Below are 25,661 nucleotides of genomic sequence, written 5' to 3' on the forward strand. Positions count from 1 at the left end.
TTATCCAACTGCCTATGCTTCCTGCCACATAGTAACCCCCCTCCTCCCCCAGCCACATCTTACTGCCCTGCTCTTCCCATTTCTCTCTTCTGTTTTTATATAAAAGCCCCTTATTGCTCTCGCTAAATAGAGCTCTTTTGTGGCCTGTAATTCAACGCCTCTCCTTCACCTGTGACCTGCGGTTATTTTCTGTCATAGGGCCTTAGTCGCCAGGCAACGCGGTGCCCTGTAACCTGTTTGCCTATGGGTTTCTGCGTTTGTTTTAGCTTAGTGCTGTGCCATCTGCCTGCCTGCCCCTCTCAGGTGTCGTGGCCATACTGCTTCGCTGTGTTTAGAGCGTTGTAGGCAAATGTCCCACTGACTCGCCCGCCACCCTCCTCCTCTCATCACTGCTCCTCTGTCTCTATATTGATATCTCCTGCCACTCCTAACCAATCTATTAAGGCCCGAAGATAAAGCTAATCACAAGTTATCACATGCTTTGTGTGGTGTAATTCACTTTGTATACCTGTGTAGCAGAGTGACTCACCAATGCACCACGCGCATACTCAGAGATTGAGCAATATGGATACAGTACTTAGATTTTCCAAATGTCTTTTTTCAACCTGTTGCTGTGATTGGCATGCATGATAATATAGGTGATGCATTCCACACACTATTTGAATCATTAATCATAGTTGTATACATTTTGGGTTAACATCTAAGTTTATTTTCGTTCTGAAATCCGAAGAGGTTTATGTATTCATGGATTAAAAGTTGGTGGGGAGTATTTTTTAACATAGTGGAATGTAGTGCGAGGAATAATCTGTGATAGTTATGAATTGTAATTGTCGCATTATTTACAGCTGCACCAAATAACATCTATAATTTTAGAGTGGTTAAAACAGAAATGCAATGTAATTGGCATTAAAAACAATCCAGAATGCTATTGTTGTTATTTATGTTTTGTTTAAATACACGCATTTAAATACAACTAGACTAGCCAGTTAGTAACTGGCTGTTTATCACAGTACATTTTGTAACAACTTGAATATTGCTTGCTAATGTGTGAATGGGTTATTTTTTATTGTTGTGTGTGGCTTGAGTTCATCTTATTGTTTTTTTTTAGTGTTCAATGATGGCACAGCAAGGGAACTTGTAAGTCTCAATGGAACCATACCTGTAAACTACAGAGGTAACATTTTACACTCCCGTTATTTTACGTGTTCAATCAATGCACTGCATTTTTTTTATTTAGGATGTTTTCAATTACAGTTTATTCAAGTTTCATCCTATATCACCAAGCAAAGGCATTTCACTGATGCAGTCCCACACCCTTTATGACATCAAGTAAAACAGGTTTATAATTTTGGTAAAGGTATGCTTGCTTGTGTAAGCAGCGTAGCACTTCCCTATGCAGTTAAAAACGTGGTTCCTTGCAAAGTAGAAACCTCTCCAACTCCCGTCGTGTGGCTGGCACCCCGCTTGTTGGTGCAGGTCGAAGTCAATCTTAACTTCTACATCCCCCAAGCATTTGAGGAAGGTTTTCAGCAAAAAGAAACCAGACCTCCCCATCTAAGATATATTAAAAGAACAGAGACAAACGGGCAGAATAAATACTTGATTCGAATGGAGATGCATGTTAATAATGGGGAACATGCCACAATTTAGCGAGTTCTCTTGTACACGATCGTCCTGCAGTGGACACCCATGGGTGAGGCCTACATTCTGACATTGTCCTTCATAACCAACACCAACAATGCTATTGGAGAAGAAGTGAACACGCATACTTGGAATGTGTGGCCAAATTCAAACAGCCCTGTCTCATGCTCTTGGAATTCGTAACTGTTACAACTTCAAATATGCTGGCTCGTTCTTAATAAATCATACTCAAATCCCATGCCTATAGCCAACACAAATAGTGGCTTAATAGACTCAAGGTGCCTTTGCTAGGCGACATCAATAACTACAGGGCAATTTACTTTTCAGTAACCTGCAAGGGAAAATGTAAGTTTAATTGTCATCAATAGTAATTCTGCTACTTATTTATTGGAAAATATGAAGGTGGCTTAACGCCAACATGTCAACTCATTTGCTTCTCCCACACTTGGTGCTTTCAGCTGTGGCGTTTTGTCTATGATGAGACTCAACGTTCGGTGCAAAAGCATACATATGTCTCACTTCAAATACACATCCATATGCCAGATTAATTTTTTCCCTGTTCCACCTAGTCGGAAGCATAGAGTATAGCTATGTTAAGTATCGTGCTATTATCCTCCAATGGCCATGTAAACACATTTTGCTAACTATGGCAATCATTGTACTTGTGTTTTTACAATACAAATATATAGTCTTGTTTAGTTTTCGGTGGTGGGATGCACAGTTGGTGTAAAACGTTGATACGAGTTTCTTTCTTGCAGGAAGCATCTACAACATTCCTGTGCAACTCTGGCTGTTTGACACACATCCATACAACCCTCCCATCTGCTTTGTGAAGCCCACAAGCACGATGTTGATTAAGCAGGGAAAACACGTGGATACCAATGGCCGTGTGTACCTGCCCTATCTACACGAGTGGAAAGCTGTAAGTGGTGTCTTGTGTCTGCTGCAGTCTGTGTGTTGTTAAATGTGGTTGTATTACAATTGAGATTTCCATGGGAGTTATTTCTTTAAGGTGTATTCTTTGTATATTTCACCAATACTGTCCTAATCGTATTATGAGTAAAAGCAAACAGTAAAAAAGAAATCTGACACTCCCCATCTCTCATCCTGGAATGACCTGGACATGACAGCAAATACCTTTAGCAAATATCTTTCAGTTGTCAATGTACCCCCAACAGGTTGTTTAGATGATGTGTACATTAATATATAGGGCTCTTTGCGCCTTTTTCCCCCAAAATGATTCAGCAGGTTTCAGCTGAATGTAATCGATATATTTCCTGTGCGTTTATTGGTTACCAGATCAAACTAATTGGCTACAGGTGGCTAATCAGATGTGCTGATTGTATTCTGACATGAGCTCCCTGAGGCATGCAACCACCCCAACACAAAGCCATTCCTATTTGTGGTAGCATTGCATGTCACATTTTTTAACAAAGCTTTGTGTAAAAAAAGAAATGTGAGTGTCTATCGTCATTTTTAGCCTCAGGCAAAAAAGTGTTGCTGCTCCTCAAATTCTATAAAGAATCGCATCATGTGTGTAATTTTAAATGTCTGCTGGATTCCCTGTTTGCATTTTCTATTTCCTCTGCCTGCTTTAGCCACTAATCGGGCCTATCCCGAGCCACCTTTGGTAATTTATTTCCATTACACATGATTCTTATACTATATCCTCTTTTCGATTTAAAGCTTTCGTGACTGCAGGTATTCATATTCTTGGTTCTTTCGGTAAAGTCACGTTGAAGGGAAATAATCTAACCTATATAATTCATTTTTTGTCTGTCTGTCCGTCCGTCTGCTTACGCTCGCTTCCGGGGGATTTAGCTCTTCGACCGTGGGGTTCGCCGAGATTAAATTTTGCCGGTGGGCACGCACCGGCCCCGCGGTAAACTTGGACATTTCCGATTTTTCGTCTCTAAACTTTAAATCGGACCGATTATCGATTTAGTGCGATTTCTCTTTATTTATTTACTATTGCCGACTGGCATACGGGAAGGCGGTTGCCCCTGGCAACGGGCGGTTGGCCCCTGGCAACGGGCACAAACGCCGTCGCTGCGGGGTGGACGCCATTTTTAATTCCCGTTAAAAATATGCACAAGCATTAACACGCGACGCTGAGGTAAATTCATCAAAGTTTAACGTCCTCTTCACTCCCCCCCCACCCCAATGTGTGCAATTACTATCAGGGTCGGTAGATAATAAAATTATAGCGATTAGACAGTATTATTGTAGCGCGGGGGGGGGGGTAACGGCCACAGTACCCAGCCTCGGCCGGGTGGGCAATCTAGGCTAGGCCGGAGGCTCTGCACAGTACTAGGCCTCGACACCCCACACGTGTCAGGCGACGACTTTGTGGTATAAACTCGATATACCCAGCGTTGCCCGGGGGGAAAATACATTTAAAATTTTCTGAAAACTTTTAAACATAACATACCAATGAAAATACAACTGTGTAATTTAAAATGTAAAACCGACGCGCCAAGAATCGATTCTCTGAATCGCGCAAAGGAATCGAAGGTTGTAGATTCATTTAGAATCGCCCTGTTCCCGTTTAATATAAGTTTGTTATGGAGTCGATATAAACTGCTACGAATGGGAAATATCCGGCGTTGACCGGGGCAAAAATATAATTAAAAACTCCTGAAAACTTTAAAACATAACATACCAATGAAAATAAAACTCTGTAATTATACATGGAAACCTCCTACGTGCCAGGAATCGATTCTTTGAATCGCGCAAAGGAATCATCGAAGTTTGTAGATTCCTTTAGAATCGCCCTATTCCTGTTTAATATACATACGTGTCGCCACGTTTGCTTAACATTTCCGACACACACATTCACACATTTAGCTTTTACATTTAACATACAAAACGTTAGCATGTACTGCTGTCATCATAGGAAAAAAATGTATACACCCTCAACACTCTCCCTCGCCACTCTCCCTCACCACTCACTATCACTGACCACTCACCACTCACACTCACCCTCACCACTTACCCTCACAACTCACCCTCACCACTATTCCTCACTACTTACCCTCACCACTCTCCCTCACCAATCACCAATCACCCTCAAGCATACTTGGCGACACGTAAGTAAGTTTTTAAAACGGGAATAGGGTGAGTGGTGGTGGTGAGTGTTGAGGGTGAGTGGTGAGTGGTTAGGGTGAGTAGTGAGGGTGAGTGGTGAGGGTGAGTGGTGAGCATGACTGGTGAGGGAGAGTGGTGAGGAAGAGTGGTGAGGGAGAGTGGTGAGGGAGAGTGGTGAGGGTGAATGGTGAGGGTGAGTGGTGAGGGTGAGTAGTGAGTGGTGAGGGTGAGTGGTAAGTGGTGAGGGTGAGGGGTGAGTGGTGAGGGTGAGTGGTGAGGGTGAGTGGTGAGAGTGAGTGGTAAGTGGTGAGGGTGAGTGGTGATTGGTGAGGGTGAGTGGTGAGGGTGAGGTTGAGTGGTGAGCGGTGAGGGTGAGCAGTGAGTGGTGATTGGTGAGGGTGTGATTGGTGAGGATGAGTGGTGAGGGTGAGTAGTGAGGGTGAGTGGTTGTTGTGAGGGTGAGTGGTGAGGGTGAGTGGTAAGAGTGAGTGGTGAGGGTGAGTGACGGTTGTGAGAGGTGATTAGTGAGTTGTGAGGGTGAGTGGTGAGGGTTAGTGGTGAGCATGAGTGGTGAGGGTGAGTGTTGAGTGTGAGTGGTGAGGGTGAGTGGTGATTGTTGAGGGTGTGATTGGTGAGGATGAGTGGTGAGTAGTGAGGGTGAGTAGTGAGGGTGAGTGGTGAGGGTGAGTGGTGAGGGTGAGTGGTGAGGGTGAGTGGTGAGGGTGAGTGGCGGTTGTGAGTGGTGATTAGTGAGGGGTGAGTGGTGAGGGTGAGCGTGAGTGGTGAGGGTGAGTGGTGAGGGTGAGCAGTGAGGGTGAGCAGTGAGGGTGAGTGGTGATTGGTGAGGGTGTGATTGGTGAGGATGAGTGGTGAGTGGTCAGGGTGAGTGGTGAGGGTGAGTGGTGAGCGGTCAGGGTGAGTGTTGAGGGTGAGTGGTGAGTAGTGAGAGTGAGTGGTGAGCGTGACTGGTGAGGGAGAGTGGTGAGGGAGAGTGGTGAGGGAGAGTGGTGAGGGTGAATGGTGAGGGTGAGTGGTGAGGGTGAGTGGTGAGGGTGAGTAGTGAGTGGTGAGGGTGAGTGGTGAGTGGCGAGCGTGAGTGGTGAGGTTGAGTGGTGAGCGGTGAGTGTGAGCAGTGAGGGTGATTGGTGAGGGTGTGATTGGTGAAGATGAGTGGTGAGGGTGAGTAGTGAGGGTGAGTGGTTGTTGTGAGGGTGAGTGGTGAGGGTGAGTGATGAGGGTGAGTGGTAAGAGTGAGTGGTGAGTGACGGTTGTGAGAGGTGATTAGTGAGTGGTGAGGGTGAGTGGTGATTGTTGAGGGTGTGATTGGTGAGGATGAGGGGTGAGTGGTGAGGGTGAGTGGCGGTTGTGAGTGGTGATTAGTGAGGGGTGAGTGGTGAGGGTGAGCGTGAGTGGTGAGGGTGAGTGGTGAGGGTGAGTGGTGAGGGTGAGCAGTGAGGGTGAGCCGTGAGGGTGAGTGGTGATTGGTGAGGGTGTGATTGGTGAGGATGAGTGGTGAGGGTGAGTAGTGAGAGTGAGTGGTTGTTGTGAGGGTGAGTGACGGTTGTGGGAGGTGATTAGTGAGTGGTGAGGGTGAGTGGTGAGGGTTAGTGGTGAGGGTGAGTGTTGAGCGTGAGTGGTGATTGTTGAGGGTGTGATTGGTGAGGATGAGGGGTGAGTGGTGAGGGTGAGTGGCGGTTGTGAGTGGTGATTAGTGAGGGGTGAGTGGTGAGGGTGAGCGTGAGTGGTGAGTGGTGAGGGTGAGTGGTGAGGGTGAGTGGTGAGGGTGAGCAGTGAGGGTGAGCCGTGAGGGTGAGTGGTGATTGGTGAGGGTGTGATTGGTGAGGATGAGTGGTGAGGGTGAGTAGTGAGAGTGAGTGGTTGTTGTGAGGGTGAGTGACGGTTGTGAGAGGTGATTAGTGAGTGGTGAGGGTGAGTGGTGAGGGTTAGTGGTGAGGGTGAGTGTTGAGCGTGAGTGGTGAGGGTGAGTGGTGATTGTTGAGGGTGTGATTGGTGAGGATGAGTGGTGAGTAGTGAGGGTGAGTGGTGAGGGTTAGTGGTGAGGGTGAGTGGCGGTTGTGAGTGGTGATTAGTGAGGGGTGAGTGGTGAGGGTGAGCGTGAGTGGTGAGTGGTGAGGGTGAGCAGTGAGGGTGAGCAGTGAGGGTCAGTGGTGATTGGTGATTGGTGAGGGTGTGATTGGTGAGGATGAGTGGTGAGTGGTCAGGGTGAGTGGTGATGGTGAGTGGTGAGCGGTGAGTGTTGAGGGTGAGTGGTGAGTAGTGAGTGGTGAGCGTGACTGGTGAGTGGTGAGGGTGAGTGGTGAGGGAGAGTGGTGAGGGTGAATGGTGAGGGTGAGTGGTGAGGGTGATTGGTGAGGGTGAGTGGCGGTTGTGAGTTGTGATTAGTGAGGGGTGAGTGGTGAGGGTGAGCGTGAGTGGTGAGGGTGAGTGGTGAGGGTGAGTGGCAAGTGGTGAGTGGTGATTGGTGAGGGTGTGATTGGTGAGGATGAGTGGTGAGCGGTCAGGGTGAGTGTTGAGGGTGAGTGGTGAGTAGTGAGAGTGAGTGGTGAGCGTGACTGGTGAGTGGTGAGGGTGAGTGGTGAGGGAGAGTGGTGAGGGAGAGTGGTGAGGGAGAGTGGTGAGGGAGAGTGGTGAGGGAGAGTGGTGAGGGTGAATGGTGAGGGTGAGTGGTGAGGGTGAATGGTGAGGGTGAATGGTGAGTAGTGAGTGGTGAGGGTGAGTGGTGAGGGTGAGTGGTGATTGGTGAGGGTGAGTGGTGAGGGTGAGTGGGGCGGGTGAGTGGCGGTTGTGAGTGGTGATTAGTGAGGGGTGAGTGGTGAGCGTGAGTGGTGAGGTTGAGTGGTGAGCGGTGAGGGTGAGCAGTGAGGGTGAGTGGTGATTGGTGAGGGTGTGATTGGTGAAGATGAGTGGTGAGGGTGAGTAGTGAGGGTGAGTGGTTGTTGTGAGGGTGAGTGGTGAGGGTGAGTGATGAGGGTGAGTGGTAAGAGTGAGTGGTGAGTGACGGTTGTGAGAGGTGATTAGTGAGTGGTGAGGGTGAGTGGTGAGGGTTAGTGGTGAGCATGGGTGGTGAGGGTGAGTGTTGAGCGGTGAGGGTGAGTGGTGATTGTTGAGGGTGTGATTGGTGAGGATGAGGGGTGAGTGGTGAGTGGTGAGGGTGAGTGGCGGTTGTGAGTGGTGATTAGTGAGGGGTGAGTGGTGAGGGTGAGCGTGAGTGGTGAGTGGTGAGGGTGAGTGGTGAGGGTGAGTGGTGAGGGTGAGCAGTGAGGGTGAGCCGTGAGGGTGAGTGGTGATTGGTGAGGGTGTGATTGGTGAGGATGAGTGGTGAGGGTGAGTAGTGAGAGTGAGTGGTTGTTGTGAGGGTGAGTGACGGTTGTGAGAGGTGATTAGTGAGTGGTGAGGGTGAGTGGTGAGGGTTAGTGGTGAGGGTGAGTGTTGAGCGTGAGTGGTGAGGGTGAGTGGTGATTGTTGAGGGTGTGATTGGTGAGGATGAGGGGTGAGTGGTGAGGGTGAGTGGCGGTTGTGAGTGGTGATTAGTGAGGGGTGAGTGGTGAGGGTGAGCGTGAGTGGTGAGTGGTGAGGCTGAGTGGTGAGGGTGAGCAGTGAGGGTGAGCAGTGAGGGTGAGTGGTGATTGGTGAGGGTGTGATTGGTGAGGATGAGTGGTGAGTGGTCAGGGTGAGTGGTGAGGGTGGGTGGTGAGCGGTCAGGGTGAGTGTTGAGGGTGAGTGGTGAGTAGTGAGAGTGAGTGGTGAGCGTGACTGGTGAGTGGTGAGGGTGAGTGGTGAGGGTGAGTGGTGAGGGAGAGTGGTGAGGGAGAGTGGTGAGGGAGAGTCGTGAGGGTGAATGGTGAGGGTGAGTGGTGAGGGTGAGTAGTGAGTGGTGAGGGTGAGTGGTGAGGGTTAGTGGTGAGTGGTGATTGGTGAGGGTGAGTGGTGAGGGTGAGTGGGGCGGGTGAGTGGCGGTTGTGAGTGGTGATTAGTGAGGGGTGAGTGGTGAGCGTGAGTGGTGAGGTTGAGTGGTGAGCGGTGAGGGTGAGCAGTGAGGGTGAGTGGTGATTGGTGAGGGTGTGATTGGTGAAGATGAGTGGTGAGGGTGAGTAGTGAGGGTGAGTGGTTGTTGTGAGGGTGAGTGGTGAGGGTGAGTGATGAGGGTGAGTGGTAAGAGTGAGTGGTGAGTGACGGTTGTGAGAGGTGATTAGTGAGTGGTGAGGGTGAGTGGTGAGGGTTAATGGTGAGCATGGGTGGTGAGGGTGAGTGGTGATTGTTTAGGGTGTGATTGGTGAGGATGAGGGGTGAGTGGTGAGGGTGAGTGGTGAGGGTGAGTGGCGGTTGAGTGGTGATTAGTGAGGGGTGATTGGTGAGGGTGAGCGTGAGTGGTGAGTGGTGAGGGTGAGTGGTGAGGGTGAGCAGTGAGGGTGAGCCGTGAGGGTGAGTGGTGATTGGTGAGGGTGTGATTGGTGAGGATGAGTGGTGAGGGTGAGTAGTGACAGTGAGTGGTTGTTGTGAGGGTGAGTGACGGTTGTGAGAGGTGATTCGTGAGTGGTGAGGGTGAGTGGTGAGGGTTAGTGGTGAGGGTGAGTGTTGAGCGTGAGTGGTGAGGGTGAGTGGTGATTGTTGAGGGTGTGATTGGTGAGGATGAGGGGTGAGTGGTGAGGGTGAGTGGTGAGGGTGAGTGGCGGTTGTGAGTGGTGATTAGTGAGGGGTGAGTGGTGAGCGTGAGTGGTGAGGGTGAGCAGTGAGGGTGAGTGGTGAGGGTGAGCAGTGAGGGTGAGCCGTGAGGGTGAGTGGTGATTGGTGAGGGTGTGATTGGTGAGGATGAGTGGTGAGGGTGAGTAGTGAGAGTGAGTGGTTGTTGTGAGGGTGAGTGACGGTTGTGGGAGGTGATTAGTGAGTGGTGAGGGTGAGTGGTGAGGGTTAGTGGTGAGGGTGAGTGTTGAGCGTGAGTGGTGAGGGTGAGTGGTGATTGTTGAGGGTGTGATTGGTGAGGATGAGGGGTGAGTGGTGAGGGTGAGTGGCGGTTGTGAGTGGTGATTAGTGAGGGGTGAGTGTTGAGGGTGAGCGTGAGTGGTGAGTGGTGAGGGTGAGTGGTGAGGGTGAGTGGTGAGGGTGAGCAGTGAGGGTGAGCCGTGAGGGTGAGTGGTGATTGGTGAGGGTGTGATTGGTGAGGATGAGTGGTGAGGGTGAGTAGTGAGAGTGAGTGGTTGTTGTGAGGGTGAGTGACGGTTGTGAGAGGTGATTAGTGAGTGGTGAGGGTGAGTGGTGAGGGTTAGTGGTGAGGGTGAGTGTTGAGCGTGAGTGGTGAGGGTGAGTGGTGATTGTTGAGGGTGTGATTGGTGAGGATGAGTGGTGAGTAGTGAGGGTGAGTGGTGAGGGTGAGTGGTGAGGGTTAGTGGTGAGGGTGAGTGGCGGTTGTGAGTGGTGATTAGTGAGGGGTGAGTGGTGAGGGTGAGCGTGAGTGGTGAGTGGTGAGGGTGAGCAGTGAGGGTGAGCAGTGAGGGTCAGTGGTGATTGGTGAGGGTGTGATTGGTGAGGGTGAGTGGTCAGGGTGAGTGGTGAGGGTGAGTGGTGAGCGGTGAGTGTTGAGGGTGAGTGGTGAGTAGTGAGTGGTGAGCGTGACTGGTGAGTGGTGAGGGTGAGTGGTGAGGGAGAGTGGTGAGGGTGAGTGGTGAGGGTGAGTGGTGAGGGTAAGTGGCGGTTGTGAGTGGTGATTAGTGAGGGGTGAGTGGTGAGGGTGAGCGTGAGTGGTGAGGGTGAGTGGTGAGGGAGAGTGGTGAGGGTGAGTGGTGAGGGTGAGTGGTGAGGGTAAGTGGCGGTTGTGAGTGGTGATTAGTGAGGGGTGAGTGGTGAGGGTGAGCGTGAGTGGTGAGGGTGAGTGGTGAGGGTGAGCAGTGAGGGTGAGCAGTGAGGGTGAATGGTGATTAGTGAGGGTGTGATTGGTGAGGATGAGTGGTGAGTGGTCAGGGTGAGTGGTGAGGGTGAGTGGTGAGCGGTCAGGGTGAGTGTTGAGGGTGAGTGGTGAGGAGTGAGTGGTGAGCGTGACTGGTGAGTGGTGAGGGTGAGTGGTGAGGGAGAGTGGTGAGGGAGAGTGGTGAGGGAGAGTGGTGAGGGTGAATGGTGAGGGTGAGTGGTGAGGGTGAATGGTGAGGGTGAGTGGTGAGGGTGAGTAGTGAGTGGTGAGGGTGAGTGGTGAGGGTGAGTGGTGAGTGGTGATTGGTGAGGGTGTGATTGGTGAGGATGAGGGGTGAGTGGTGAGGGTGAGTGGTGAGGGTGAGTGGCGGTTGTGAGTGGTGATTAGTGAGGGGTGAGTGGTGAGGGTGAGCGTGAGTGGTGAGGGTGAGTGGTGAGGGTGAGCAGTGAGGGTGAGCCGTGAGGGTGAGTGGTGATTGGTGAGGGTGTGATTGGTGAGGATGAGTGGTGAGGGTGAGTAGTGAGAGTGAGTGGTTGTTGTGAGGGTGAGTGACGGTTGTGAGAGGTGATTAGTGAGTGGTGAGGGTGAGTGGTGAGGGTTAGTGGTGAGGGTGAGTGTTGAGCGTGAGTGGTGAGGGTGAGTGGTGATTGTTGAGGGTGTGATTGGTGAGGATGAGGGGTGAGTGGTGAGGGTGAGTGGCGGTTGTGAGTGGTGATTAGTGAGGGGTGAGTGGTGAGGGTGAGCGTGAGGGTGAGTGGTGAGGGTGAGTGGTGAGGGTAAGTGGCGGTTGTGAGTGGTGATTAGTGAGGGGTGAGTGGTGAGGGTGAGCGTGAGTGGTGAGGGTGAGTGGTGAGGGTGAGCAGTGAGGGTGAGCAGTGAGGGTGAATGGTGATTGGTGAGGGTGTGATTGGTGAGGATGAGTGGTGAGTGGTCAGGGTGAGTGGTGAGGGTGAGTGGTGAGCGGTCAGGGTGAGTGTTGAGGGTGAGTGGTGAGTAGTGAGAGTGAGTGGTGAGCGTGACTGGTGAGTGGTGAGGGTGAGTGGTGAGGGAGAGTGGTGAGGGAGAGTGGTGAGGGAGAGTGGTGAGGGTGAATGGTGAGGGTGAGTGGTGAGGGTGAATGGTGAGGGTGAGTGGTGAGGGTGAGTAGTGAGTGGTGAGGGTGAGTGGTGAGGGTGAGTGGTGAGTGGTGATTGGTGAGGGTGTGATTGGTGAGGATGAGGGGTGAGTGGTGAGGGTGAGTGGTGAGGGTGAGTGGCGGTTGTGAGTGGTGATTAGTGAGGGGTGAGTGGTGAGGGTGAGCGTGAGTGGTGAGTGGTGAGGGTGAGGGTGAGTGGTGAGGGTGAGCAGTGAGGGTGAGCCGTGAGGGTGAGTGGTGATTGGTGAGGGTGTGATTGGTGAGGATGAGTGGTGAGGGTGAGTAGTGAGAGTGAGTGGTTGTTGTGAGGGTGAGTGACGGTTGTGAGAGGTGATTAGTGAGTGGTGAGGGTGAGTGGTGAGGGTTAGTGGTGAGGGTGAGTGTTGAGCGTGAGTGGTGAGGGTGAGTGGTGATTGTTGATGGTGTGATTGGTGAGGATGAGGGGTGAGTGGTGAGGGTGAGTGGCGGTTGTGAGTGGTGATTAGTGAGGGGTGAGTGGTGAGGGTGAGCGTGAGTGGTGAGTGGTGAGGCTGAGTGGTGAGGGTGAGCAGTGAGGGTGAGCAGTGAGGGTGAGCAGTGAGGGTGTGATTGGTGAGGATGAGTGGTGAGTGGTCAGGGTGAGTGGTGAGGGTGAGTGGTGAGCGGTCAGGGTGAGTGTTGAGGGTGAGTGGTGAGTAGTGAGAGTGAGTGGTGAGCGTGACTGGTGAGTGGTGAGGGTGAGTGGTGAGGGAGAGTGGTGAGGGAGAGTGGTGAGGGAGAGTGGTGAGGGAGAGTGGTGAGGGTGAATGGTGAGGGTGAATGGTGAGGGTGAGTCGTGAGGGTGAATGGTGAGGGTGAGTGGTGAGTAGTGAGTGGTGAGGGTGAGTGGTGAGGGTGAGTGGTGAGTGGTGATTGGTGAGGGTGTGATTGGTGAGGATGAGGGGTGAGTGGTGAGGGTGAGTGGTGAGGGTGAGTGGCGGTTGTGAGTGGTGATTAGTGAGGGGTGAGTGGTGAGGGTGAGCGTGAGTGGTGAGTGGTGAGGGTGAGGGTGAGTGGTGAGGGTGAGCAGTGAGGGTGAGCCGTGAGGGTGAGTGGTGATTGGTGAGGGTGTGATTGGTGCGGATGAGTGGTGAGGGTGAGTAGTGAGAGTGAGTGGTTGTTGTGAGGGTGAGTGACGGTTGTGAGAGGTGATTAGTGAGTGGTGAGGGTGAGTGGTGAGGGTTAGTGGTGAGGGTGAGTGTTGAGCGTGAGTGGTGAGGGTGAGTGGTGATTGTTGAGGGTGTGATTGGTGAGGATGAGGGGTGAGTGGTGAGGGTGAGTGGCGGTTGTGAGTGGTGATTAGTGAGGGGTGAGTGGTGAGGGTGAGCGTGAGTGGTGAGTGGTGAGGCTGAGTGGTGAGGGTGAGCAGTGAGGGTGAGCAGTGAGGGTGAGCAGTGAGGGTGAGCAGTGAGGGTGTGATTGGTGAGGATGAGTGGTGAGTGGTCAGGGTGAGTGGTGAGGGTGAGTGGTGAGCGGTCAGGGTGAGTGTTGAGGGTGAGTGGTAAGAGTGAGTGGTGAGTGACGGTTGTGAGAGGTGATTAGTGAGTGGTGAGGGTGAGTGGTGAGGGTTAATGGTGAGCATGGGTGGTGAGGGTGAGTGGTGATTGTTGAGGGTGTGATTGGTGAGGATGAGGGGTGAGTGGTGAGGGTGAGTGGTGAGGGTGAGTGGCGGTTGAGTGGTGATTAGTGAGGGGTGATTGGTGAGGGTGAGCGTGAGTGGTGAGTGGTGAGTGGTGAGGGTGAGTGGTGAGGGTGAGCAGTGAGGGTGAGCCGTGAGGGTGAGTGGTGATTGGTGAGGGTGTGATTGGTGAGGATGAGTGGTGAGGGTGAGTAGTGACAGTGAGTGGTTGTTGTGAGGGTGAGTGACGGTTGTGAGAGGTGATTCGTGAGTGGTGAGGGTGAGTGGTGAGGGTTAGTGGTGAGGGTGAGTGTTGAGCGTGAGTGGTGAGGGTGAGTGGTGATTGTTGAGGGTGTGATTGGTGAGGATGAGGGGTGAGTGGTGAGGGTGAGTGGTGAGGGTGAGTGGCGGTTGTGAGTGGTGATTAGTGAGGGGTGAGTGGTGAGCGTGAGTGGTGAGGGTGAGCAGTGAGGGTGAGTGGTGAGGGTGAGCAGTGAGGGTGAGCCGTGAGGGTGAGTGGTGATTGGTGAGGGTGTGATTGGTGAGGATGAGTGGTGAGGGTGAGTAGTGAGAGTGAGTGGTTGTTGTGAGGGTGAGTGACGGTTGTGGGAGGTGATTAGTGAGTGGTGAGGGTGAGTGGTGAGGGTTAGTGGTGAGGGTGAGTGTTGAGCGTGAGTGGTGAGGGTGAGTGGTGATTGTTGAGGGTGTGATTGGTGAGGATGAGTGGTGAGTAGTGAGGGTGAGTGGCGGTTGTGAGTGGTGATTAGTGAGGGGTGAGTGTTGAGGGTGAGCGTGAGTGGTGAGTGGTGAGGGTGAGTGGTGAGGGTGAGTGGTGAGGGTGAGCAGTGAGGGTGAGCCGTGAGGGTGAGTGGTGATTGGTGAGGGTGTGATTGGTGAGGATGAGTGGTGAGGGTGAGTAGTGAGAGTGAGTGGTTGTTGTGAGGGTGAGTGACGGTTGTGAGAGGTGATTAGTGAGTGGTGAGGGTGAGTGGTGAGGGTTAGTGGTGAGGGTGAGTGGTGATTGTTGAGGGTGTGATTGGTGAGGATGAGTGGTGAGTAGTGAGGGTGAGTGGTGAGGGTGAGTGGTGAGGGTTAGTGGTGAGGGTGAGTGGCGGTTGTGAGTGGTGATTAGTGAGGGGTGAGTGGTGAGGGTGAGCGTGAGTGGTGAGTGGTGAGGGTGAGCAGTGAGGGTGAGCAGTGAGGGTCAGTGGTGATTGGTGAGGGTGTGATTGGTGAGGGTGAGTGGTCAGGGTGAGTGGTGAGGGTGAGTGGTGAGCGGTGAGTGTTGAGGGTGAGTGGTGAGTAGTGAGTGGTGAGCGTGACTGGTGAGTGGTGAGGGTGAGTGGTGAGGGAGAGTGGTGAGGGTGAGTGGTGAGGGTGAGTGGTGAGGGTAAGTGGCGGTTGTGAGTGGTGATTAGTGAGGGGTGAGTGGTGAGGGTGAGCGTGAGTGGTGAGGGTGAGTGGTGAGGGAGAGTGGTGAGGGTGAGTGGTGAGGGTGAGTGGTGAGGGTAAGTGGCGGTTGTGAGTGGTGATTAGTGAGGGGTGAGTGGTGAGGGTGAGCGTGAGTGGTGAGGGTGAGTGGTGAGGGTGAGCAGTGAGGGTGAGCAGTGAGGGTGAATGGTGATTGGTGAGGGTGTGATTGGTGAGGATGAGTGGTGAGTGGTCAGGGTGAGTGGTGAGGGTGAGTGGTGAGCGGTCAGGGTGAGTGTTGAGGGTGAGTGGTGAGTAGTGAGAGTGAGTGGTGAGCGTGACTGGTGAGTGGTGAGGGTGAGTGGTGAGGGAGAGTGGTGAGGGAGAGTGGTGAGGGAGAGTGGTGAGGGTGAATGGTGAGGGTGAGTGGTGAGGGTGAATGGTGAGGGTGAGTGGTGAGGGTGAGTAGTGAGTGGTGAGGGTGAGTGGTGAGGGTGAGTGGTGAGTGGTGATTGGTGAGGGTGTGATTGGTGAGGATGAGGGGTGAGTGGTGAGGGTGAGTGGTGAGGGTGAGTGGCGGTTGTGAGTGGTGATTAGTGAGGGGTGAGTGGTGAGGGTGAGCGTGAGTGGTGAGTGGTGAGGGTGAGGGTGAGTGGTGAGGGTGAGCAGTGAGGGTGAGCCGTGAGGGTGAGTGGTGATTGGTGAGGGTGTGATTGGTGAGGATGAGGGGTGAGGGTGAGTAGTGAGAGTGAGTGGTTGTTGTGAGGGTGAGTGACGGTTGTGAGAGGTGATTAGTGAGTGGTGAGGGTGAGTGGTGAGGGTTAGTGGTGAGGGTGAGTGTTGAGCGTGAGTGGTGAGGGTGAGTGGTGATTGTTGAGGGTGTGATTGGTGAGGATGAGGGGTGAGTGGTGAGGGTGAGTGGCGGTTGTGAGTGGTGATTAGTGAGGGGTGAGTGGTGAGGGTGAGCGTGAGGGTGAGTGGTGAGGGTGAGTGGTGAGGGTAAGTGGCGGTTGTGAGTGGTGATTAGTGAGGGGTGAGTGGTGAGGGTGAGCGTGAGTGGTGAGGGTGAGTGGTGAGGGTGAGCAGTGAGGGTGAGCAGTGAGGGTAAATGGTGATTGGTGAGGGTGTGATTGGTGAGGATGAGTGGTGAGTGGTCAGGGTGAGTGGTGAGGGTGAGTGGTGAGCGGTCAGGGTGAGTGTTGAGGGTGAGTGGTGAGTAGTGAGAGTGAGTGGTGAGCGTGACTGGTGAGTGGTGAGGGTGAGTGGTGAGGGAGAGTGGTGAGGGAGAGTGGTGAGGAAGAGTGGTGAGGGTGAATGGTGAGGGTGAGTGGTGAGGGTGAATGGTGAGGGTGAGTGGTGAGGGTGAGTAGTGAGTGGTGAGGGTGAGTGGTGAGGGTGAGTGGTGAGTGGTGATTGGTGAGGGTGTGATTGGTGAGGATGAGGGGTGAGTGGTGAGGGTGAGTGGTGAGGGTGAGTGGCGGTTGTGAGTGGTGATTAGTGAGGGGTGAGTGGTGAGGGTGAGCGTGAGTGGTGAGTGGTGAGGGTAAGGGTGAGTGGTGAGGGTGAGCAGTGAGGGTGAGCCGTGAGGGTGAGGGTGTGATTGGTGAGGATGAGTGGTGAGGGTGAGTAGTGAGAGTGAGTGGTTGTTGTGAGGGTGAGTGACGGTTGTGAGAGGTGATTAGTGAGTGGTGAGGGTGAGTGGTGAGGGTTAGTGGTGAGGGTGAGTGTTGAGCGTGAGTGGTGAGGGTGAGTGGTGATTGTTGAGGGTGTGATTGGTGAGGATGAGGGGTGAGTGGTGAGGGTGAGTGGCGGTTGTGAGTGGTGATTAGTGAGGGGTGAGTGGTGAGGGTGAGCGTGAGTGGTGAGTGGTGAGGCTGAGTGGTGAGGGTGAGCAGTGAGGGTGAGCAGTGAGGGTGAGCAGTGAGGGTGTGATTGGTGAGGATGAGTGGTGAGTGGTCAGGGTGAGTGGTGAGGGTGAGTGGTGAGCGGTCAGGGTGAGTGTTGAGGGTGAGTGGTGAGTAGTGAGAGTGAGTGGTGAGCGTGACTGGTGAGTGGTGAGGGTGAGTGGTGAGGGAGAGTGGTGAGGGAGAGTGGTGAGGGAGAGTGGTGAGGGAGAGTGGTGAGGGTGAATGGTGAGGGTGAATGGTGAGGGTGAGTCGTGAGGGTGAATGGTGAGGGTGAGTGGTGAGTAGTGAGTGGTGAGGGTGAGTGGTGAGGGTGAGTGGTGAGTGGTGATTGGTGAGGGTGAGTGGTGAGGGTGAGTGGGGCGGGTGAGTGGCGGTTGTGAGTGGTGATTAGTGAGGGGTGAGTGATGAGCGTGAGTGGTGAGGTTGAGTGGTGAGCGGTGAGGGTGAGCAGTGAGGGTGAGTGGTGATTGGTGAGGGTGTGATTGGTGAAGATGAGTGGTGAGGGTGAGTAGTGAGGGTGAGTGGTTGTTGTGAGGGTGAGTGGTGAGGGTGAGTGATGAGGGTGAGTGGTAAGAGTGAGTGGTGAGTGACGGTTGTGAGAGGTGATTAGTGAGTGGTGAGGGTGAGTGGTGAGGGTTAGTGGTGAGCATGGGTGGTGAGGGTGAGTGGTGATTGTTGAGGGTGTGATTGGTGAGGATGAGTGGTGAGTGGTGAGGGTGAGTGGTGAGGGTGAGTGGCGGTTGTGAGTGGTGATTAGTGAGGGGTGAGTGGTGAGGGTGAGCGTGAGTGGTGAGGGTGAGTGGCGGTTGTGAGTGGTTATTAGTGAGGGGTGAGTGGTGAGGGTGAGCGTGAGTGGTGAGTGGTGAGGGTGAGCAGTGAGGGTGAGCAGTGAGGGTGAGTGGTGATTGGTGAGGGTGTGATTGGTGAGGATGAGTGGTGAGGGTGAGTAGTGAGGGTGAGTGGTTGTTGTGAGGGTGAGTGACGGTTGTGAGAGGTGAGGGTGAGTGGTGAGGGTTAGTGGTGAGGGTGAGTGTTGAGCGTGAGTGGTGAGGGTGAGTGGTGATTGTTGAGGGTGTGATTGGTGAGGATGAGTGGTGAGTAGTGAGGGTGAGTGGTGAGGGTGAGTGGTGAGGGTGAGTGGTGAGGGTGAGTGGCGGTTGTGAGTGGTGATTAGTGAGGGGTGAGTGGTGAGCGTGAGTGGTGAGGGTGAGTGGTGAGGGTGAGCAGTGAGGGTGAGCAGTGAGGGTGAGTGGTGATTGGTGATTGGTGAGGGTGTGATTGGTGAGGATGAGTGGTGAGTGGTCAGGGTGAGTGGTGAGCGTGAGCGGTGAGGGTGAGTGTTGAGGGTGAGTGGTGAATAGTGAGGGTGAGTTGTGAGCGTGACTGGTGAGTGGTGAGTGGTGAGGGTGAGTGGTGAGGGAGAGTGATGGTTGTGAGAGGTGATTAGTGAGTGGTGAGGGTAAGTGGTGAGGGTTAGTGGTGAGCATGAGTGGTGAGGGTGAGTGTTGAGCGGTGAGGGTGTGTGGTGATTGTTGAGGGTGTGATTGGTGAGGATGAGTGGTGAGTAGTGAGGGTGAGTGGTGAGAGTGAGTGGCGGTTGTGAGTGGTGATTAGTGAGGGGTGAGTGGTGAGGGTGAGCGGTGAGGGTGAGTGGTGAGGGTGAGTGTTGAGGGTGAGCAGTGAGGGTGAGCAGTGAGGGTGAGTGGTGATTGGTGAGGGTGTGATTGGTGAGGATGAGTGGTCAGGGTGAGTAGTGAAGGTGAGTTGTTGTTGTGAGGGTGAGTGACGGTTGTGAGAGGTGTTTAGTGAGTGGTGAGGGTGAGTGGTGAGGGTTAGTGGTGAGGGTGAGTGTTTAGCGTGAGTGGTGATTGTTGAGGGTGTGATTGGTGAGGATGAGTGGTGAGTAGTGAGGGTGAGTGGTGAGGGTGAGTGGTGAGGGTGAGTGGCGGTTGTGAGTGGTGATTAGTGAGGGGTGAGTGGTGAGGGTGAGCGTGAGTGGTGAGGGTGAGTGGTGAGCGGTGAGGGTGAGTGTTGAGGGTGAGTGGTGAGGGAGAGTGATGGTTGTGAGAGGTGATTAGTGAGTGGTGAGGGTAAGTGGTGAGGGTTAGTGGTGAGCATGAGTGGTGAGGGTGAGTGTTGAGCGGTGAGGGTGTGTGGTGATTGTTGAGGGTGTGATTGGTGAGGATGAGTGGTGAGTAGTGAGGGTGAGTGGTGAGAGTGAGTGGCGGTTGTGAGTGGTGATTAGTGAGGGGTGAGTGGTGAGGGTGAGCGGTGAGGGTGAGTGGTGAGGGTGAGTGTTGAGGGTGAGCAGTGAGGGTGAGCAGTGAGGGTGAGTGGTGATTGGTGAGGGTGTGATTGGTGAGGATGAGTGGTCAGGGTGAGTAGTGAAGGTGAGTTGTTGTTGTGAGGGTGAGTGACGGTTGTGAGAGGTGTTTAGTGAGTGGTGAGGGTGAGTGGTGAGGGTTAGTGGTGAGGGTGAGTGTTTAGCGTGAGTGGTGATTGTTGAGGGTGTGATTGGTGAGGATGAGTGGTGAGTAGTGAGGGTGAGTGGTGAGGGTGAGTGGTGAGGGTGAGTGGCGGTTGTGAGTGGTGATTAGTGAGGGGTGAGTGGTGAGGGTGAGCGTGAGTGGTGAGGGTGAGTGGTGAGCGGTGAGGGTGAGTGTTGAGGGTGAGTGGTGAGTAGTGAGGGTGAGTGGTGAGCGTTACTGGTGAGTGGTGAGGGAGAGTGGTGAGGGTGAGCAGTGAGGGTGAGTGATGATTGGTGAGGGTGTGATTGGTGAGGATGAGTGGTGAGTGGTCAGGGTGAGTGGTGAGGGTGAGTGGTGAGCGGTGAGGGTGAGTGTTGAGGGTGAGTGGTGAGTGGTGAGCGTGACGGGAGAGTGGTGAGGGAGAGTGGTGAGGGAGAGTGGTGAGGGAGAGTGGTGAGGGTGAATGGTGAGGGTGAATGGTGAGGTGAGTGGTGAGGGTGAATGGTGAGGGTGAGTGGGGAGGGTGAGGGTGAGTGGTGAGTGGTGATTGGTGAGGGTGAGTGGTGAGTGGTGATTGGTGAGGGTGAGTGGGGAGGGTGAGTGGGGAGGGTGAGTGGCGATTGTGAGTGGTGATTAGTGAGGGGTGAGTGGTGAGCGTGAGTGGTGAGGGTGAGGTTGAGTGGTGAGCGGTGAGGGTGAGCAGTGAGGGTGAGTGGTGAGTGGTGAGGGTGAGTGGTGAGGGTGAGCAGTGAGGGTGAGCAGTGAGGGTGAGTGGTGATTGGTGAGGGTGCGATTGGTGAGGATGAGTGGTGAGTGGTCAGGGTGAGTGGTGAGGGTGAGTGGTCAGGGTGAGTGGTGAGTAGTGAGGGTGAGTGGTGAGCGTGACTGGTGAGTGATGAGGGAGAGTGGTGAGGGTGAATGGTGAGGGTGAGTGGTGAGGGTGAGTGGTGATTGGTGAGGGTGTGATTGGTGAGGATGAGTGGTGAGTAGTGAGGGTGAGTGGTGAGGGTGAGTGGTGAGGGTGAGTGTTGAGGGTGAGTGGTGAGGGTGAGTGGCGGTTATGAGTGGTGATTAGTGAGGGGTGAGTGGTGAGGGTGAGCGTGAGTGGTGAGTGGTGAGGGTGTGATTGGTGAAGATGAGTGGTGAGTGGTGAGGGTGAGTAGTGAGGGTGAGTGGTGAGGGTGAGTGGTGAGGGTGAGTGGTGAGGGTGAGTGGTTGTTGTGAGGGTGGTGAGTGGTGAGGGTGAGTGGTGATTGTTGAGGGTGTGATTGGTGAGGATGAGTGGTGAGTAGTGAGGGTGAGGGTGAGTGGTGAATGTTGAGGGTGAGTGGTGAGGGTGAGTGGCGGTTATGAGTGGTGATTAGTGAGGGGTGAGTGGTGAGGGTGAGCGTGAGTGGTGAGGGTGAGCAGTGCGGGTGAGTGGTGATTGGTGAGGGTGTGATTGGTGAGGATGAGTGGTGAGCGGTGAGGGTGAGTGGTTGTTGTGAGGGTGAGTGGTGAGGGTGAGTGGTGAGGGTGAGTGGCAGTTGTGAGTGGTGATGGGTGAGTGGTGAGCGGTGAGTGCTGAGTGGTGAGGGTGAGAGAGTGGTTAGTTTTGATGGTGAGTGGTGAGGTTGAGTGGTGAGGGTTAGTGGAGAGTGGTGAGTGGTGATTGGTCAGTGGTGATTGGTGAGGATGAATGGTGAGTAGTGAGGGTGAGGTTGAGTGGTGAGGGTGAGTGGTGGTTGTGACGGTGAGTGGTGAGGGTGAGTGGTGAGGGTGAGTGGTGAGGCTGAATGGTGAAGGTGAATGGTGAGAGTGCGTGGTGAGGGAGAGTGGTGAGGGAGAGTGGTGAGGGAGATTGGTGAGGGAGATTGGTGAGTTGTGAGGGTGAGTAGTGAGGGTGAGTGGTGAGCGTGACTGGTGAGTGGTGAGGGAGAGTGGTGAGGGTGAATGGTGAGGGTGAGTGGCAAGTGGTGAGTGGTGATTGGTGAGGGTGTGATTGGTGAGGATGAGTGGTGAGTAGTGAGGGTGAGTGGTGAGGGTGAGTGGTGAGGGTGAGTGTTGAGGGTGAGGGTGAGTGGCGGTTATGAGTGGTGATTAGTGAGGGGTGAGTGGTGAGGGTGAGCGTGAGTGGTGAGTGGTGAGGGTGTGATTGGTGAGGATGAGTGGTGAGTGGTGAGGGTGAGTAGTGAGGGTGATTGGTGAGGGTGAGTGGTGAGGGTGAGTGGTTGTTGTGAGGGTGGTGAGGGGTGAGTGGTGATTGTTGAGGGTGTGATTGGTGAGGATGAGTGGTGAGTAGTGAGGGTGAGGGTGAGTGTTGAGGGTGAGTGGTGAGGGTGAGTGGCGGTTATGAGTGGTGATTAGTGAGGGGTGAGTGGTGAGGGTGAGCGTGAGTGGTGAGGGTGAGCAGTGCGGGTGAGTGGTGATTGGTGATTGGTGAGGGTGTGATTGGTGAGGATGAGTGGTGAGCGGTGAGGGTGAGTGGTTGTTGTGAGGGTGAGTGGTGAGGGTGAGGGTGAGTGGCAGTTGTAAGTGGTGATGGGTGAGTGGTGAGCGGTGAGTGGTGAGTGGTGAGGGTGAGTGGTGAGGGTGAGTGGTGAGGGTGAGTGCTGAGTGGTGAGGGTGAGAGAGTGGTTAGTTTTGATGGTGAGTGGTGAGGTTGAGTGGTGAGGGTTAGTGGAGAGTGGTGAGTGGTGATTGGTCAGTGGTGATTGGTGAGGATGAATGGTGAGTAGTGAGGGTGAGGTTGAGTGGTGAGGGTGAGTGGTGGTTGTGACGGTGAGTGGTGAGGGTGAGTGGTGAGGGTGAGTGGTGAGGCTGAATGGTGAAGGTGAATGGTGAGAGTGCGTGGTGAGGGAGAGTGGTGAGGGAGAGTGGTGAGGGAGATTGGTGAGGGAGATTGGCGAGTGGTGAGTTGTGAGGGTGAATGGTGAATGGTGAATAGTGAGTGGGAGTGGTGAGTGGTGAGGATGAGTGGTAAGGGTGAGTTGTGAGTGGTGAATGGTGGGGGTGAATGATGAGTACAGTCAATATGCACTGCTGTCATCATAGCAGGTACCACCACACTATGTACTGCTGTCGTCATAGCAGGTGCCACCACACTCGGTATGTACTTCTGTTATCATACCAGGTACCACCACCACAATATGTACTCCTCTCATCATAGCAGATACCACCACAGCAGTATGCACTGCTGTAGTCATAGCAGGTTCCACCACAATATGCACTGCTGTAATCATAACAGGTACCAACACAGCAGTATGCACTGCTGTAGTGATAGCAGGTACGACCTCAGTCGGTATACACTGCTGTAGTGATAGTAGATACTGCTATCGAGTTGGTAGATACCGCTATAGTAAATACTAAAACAGTCAGTATATACCACTACAGTCAGTCAATACTGCTACAGTCAGTATATACTACTATACAGTCAGTACATACTACCACGGTGAGTAGCTACTAGAGTCAGTAGATACTATTATAGAGTGAGTAGATACTGCTATAGATTTTGTAGTTACTACTATAGTCAGTGGATACAACTATAGAGTCAGCAGATACTATACAGTTAGTCGTTACGAGTATATAGTCAGTAGATACTACTGTAGGCCCAGTAAATACTAGTATGGTCAGTAGTTATTACAGTCACTAAATACTACTATACAGTCAGTAGCTACTACTGGCTCAGTAGATACTACGGTACAGTCAGTAGATACTACTACAGAGTTAATATATACCACTTCCTCTGTTGTATGTAAGGTGTTGTTAGTATATATACCTACGAGGGGTAAAGATATTTTTTGAGGGGGGGGGGGGGAGACCACAATTTTCGGAAACCTTTTGACATCAACTATTTACCCCACACTTTCTACAACTTTTTGGACTTGTGAAAGCCTCTTACATATTTGTTGGTGGAGAAATGTACAAACAGCCAACCGGGCTTTGACAATACCTTAGTATCTGTGTATATATATGTAAGGTTTTTAAGAAATACATTTTTCACCCGTGCAAAGCCGGGTACTTCCGCTAGTAAAATAATAAAAATAAAACAAAATTCTCACGACGTTTCGACTGCAACACAAGCAATCATCATCAGGTGTGAAAACCACAGCAAGAATTTTTTTGAAAAAAGTGGCGTTTTTTAAAAAAAAAAGACCCAATAATATATATCCTCTTCTATTATTTTCTTGTAGATGTCCTCACTTTTGTCCAGGTTTAATTATTTTGTCAGTGACTCTACGTTTATGCTGTATTTGTGTATTTTGTGAACATGCACACATCTTTCTTAATATGATGTATATCTATTTAAATTATGCCTTCAAAGGCACGATTTTGGTGTAAAGCGATATGCTCGTATTTGTACTCTGGATATGTTGTATTTAAATGTAATCTATGTTTCCAGAATGCGTCGGACTTGGTGGGCCTGATCCAGGTGATGCTGGTGGTGTTTGGGGAAGAGCCGCCTGTGTTCTCTCGCCCCTCCGCTGGCCAGGCCGTGGCCCCCATGGGCCCTTTCAACCAGGGCTACCCTTCGTACCCAGCAGCCGGACCGCCCATGGGTAAATGGGTGGTGGTTGGAACACCGTTTTTTATTCCTCCTGCTCGTTCCTACACTTCACATGGAACCAGCAACTTGCAGATGCCAGAGATATATGTGCTAGGCTCTAGATTTCAAATGAAATATAAAGTTTAGCAAAATGCACATATCTAAAATAGTTTTGGAAATGTGTTGCTAAAGTGTAGATATATAATGATAATACAATTTACAAATATCCTTAACGGAGGTTGTGTATGATCAGTTCATAGGAGAACTAACCACCTAACTCTCACTTGTGAATACAACAGATAGTTTGTGAGGACTATTTGGACGTCATCTACCATCTTCTTTCGGTTCAGATATATTGTTTTGCTCATATTTTGAGCCCCACTTAGCAGCTTTCTTAACTTCTTGATTTCACAAGGTAATTCAAACATACACCATGGCAATGTAGAAGTATACCACGTGTTTGAAGCAATGCACCAATTTGTAAACGAGGACAAATCACACTACGTAATAATATTTTGATGTATATTGCGTCTATGTTCATGTAAATTGCATGTCACAAACACTGAGGAATTACAGACAAAGCTGGAAGACAGCCAGGCGCAGTGAACCGGAACCAATATTTGCCCAAGATCTGCAATACTCTTTATATATTAGAATGTTATTAGTCAATTAATGAGTGTTAATATTTGTACACAATATTTTTTTATTTTACCAGGAAAGACCCACAGAGCTATAAAGCGCTTTTTCTTTCTCAGAAGCGACCTGGCCACAAATGATAGCTCAACGAAGTGGCTTATCATGTGGAAATGTATAGCAGCCAAATACTGTACACGCATGTTTCTAAATGTGAAGGTAAAAACCGGAGGACCCGACGAAAAATCCTCGCGGCCACGGGGAGAACACGCCAACTCCAAGTGTACAGGCGTCGGGGTGGGGATTGAACCGACAACCTCCAGTATACCAGGCGAGGTAGTTAACATCTCGCCACCACGGCACCCAATTGGTTAGGGTTATAATGGGATACTTCAATGAAAAGGTAGGTAAGAGGGCTAGAAATGAGAGGATTATTGGCAAATTTGGCATTGGAGAGAGGAATGAAAGGAGATCTGTTATGGATTTGAAGCTTTCGTGACTGCAATGATTCATACTCTTTGTTTTTTTTCGGCAAAGTCACGTAGGTAAAACAATAAAATAAAATAAATGAAAACAACTAAATTAAATCACGACGTTTCGGAGGCAACACAAGCCTCCCTCATCAGGTGTAAAAAGGCACAGCAAAATAACTGTAGCGAGAGTTATTTGTGATGAGTGGACCCCCCCGCCATCAACCGTGACTCTCCCCCGCTCTGCGTCCCCCCTCCCCCATCCGGGGCTCCGTCCTCCTTCTCTATCACCTTCCTGGCCCCCCCCCCCCATCCTACGCCCGTCCTGCTTGGCTCCTCCCCCTCCTCTTACCCTATATAAAAATATCTCATTACAAATAACTCTCGCTACAGTTATTTTGCTGTGCCTTTTTACACCTGATGAGGGAGGCTTGTGTTGCCTCCGAAACGTCGTGATTTAATTTAGTTTTCATTTATTTTATTTTATTAATTGTTTTACCTACGTGACTTTACCGAAAAAAACCAAAGAGTATGGATCTGTTATGGTTTTCAGCTAGCAGCAGCAACGTGAAGATATTGATCACCTTTTGCAAATGGTCCACAGAGGAGCTGATGTCGAGAAATAAAAGAAATGAAGTGGAATGATTCTCGAGGGCAATCCTCAGAATGCCAGGGATATATCTGTCCTCACCCTGGTGCCTGTGTCAATTCAATGCCAGTATTTCCAAATGCATTAAAAAAATGCATGATAGGGAACAAAAAAAAACATATCAGTGCAGGAGAGAGGAAAAAACAAATATCAGTGCAGGATATATTAGAAGAACAA

The 25,661-nt window shown here is 51.9% G+C and overlaps 1 protein-coding gene across 1 annotated transcript in view; it reads left to right on the forward strand.

The window, feature by feature from the left end:
• The window catches only part of TSG101 (tumor susceptibility 101), a 41,026-nt gene that overhangs the window by 9,061 nt on the left and 6,304 nt on the right, over positions 1 to 25,661 (forward strand). The window contains exons 3-5 of the mRNA XM_078601302.1: positions 1,109 to 1,174; positions 2,400 to 2,563; positions 23,589 to 23,745. Of these exons, the coding sequence (XP_078457428.1) occupies positions 1,109 to 1,174; positions 2,400 to 2,563; positions 23,589 to 23,745 (387 nt within the window). The remainder of the gene's footprint in view (positions 1 to 1,108; positions 1,175 to 2,399; positions 2,564 to 23,588; positions 23,746 to 25,661) is intronic.

The sequence above is a fragment of the Lampetra planeri genome, chromosome 16 (assembly GCF_965212315.1).
Source record: "Lampetra planeri chromosome 16, kcLamPlan1.2.h2, whole genome shotgun sequence".
In the NCBI taxonomy this organism is placed as follows: Eukaryota; Metazoa; Chordata; class Hyperoartia; order Petromyzontiformes; family Petromyzontidae; genus Lampetra; species Lampetra planeri.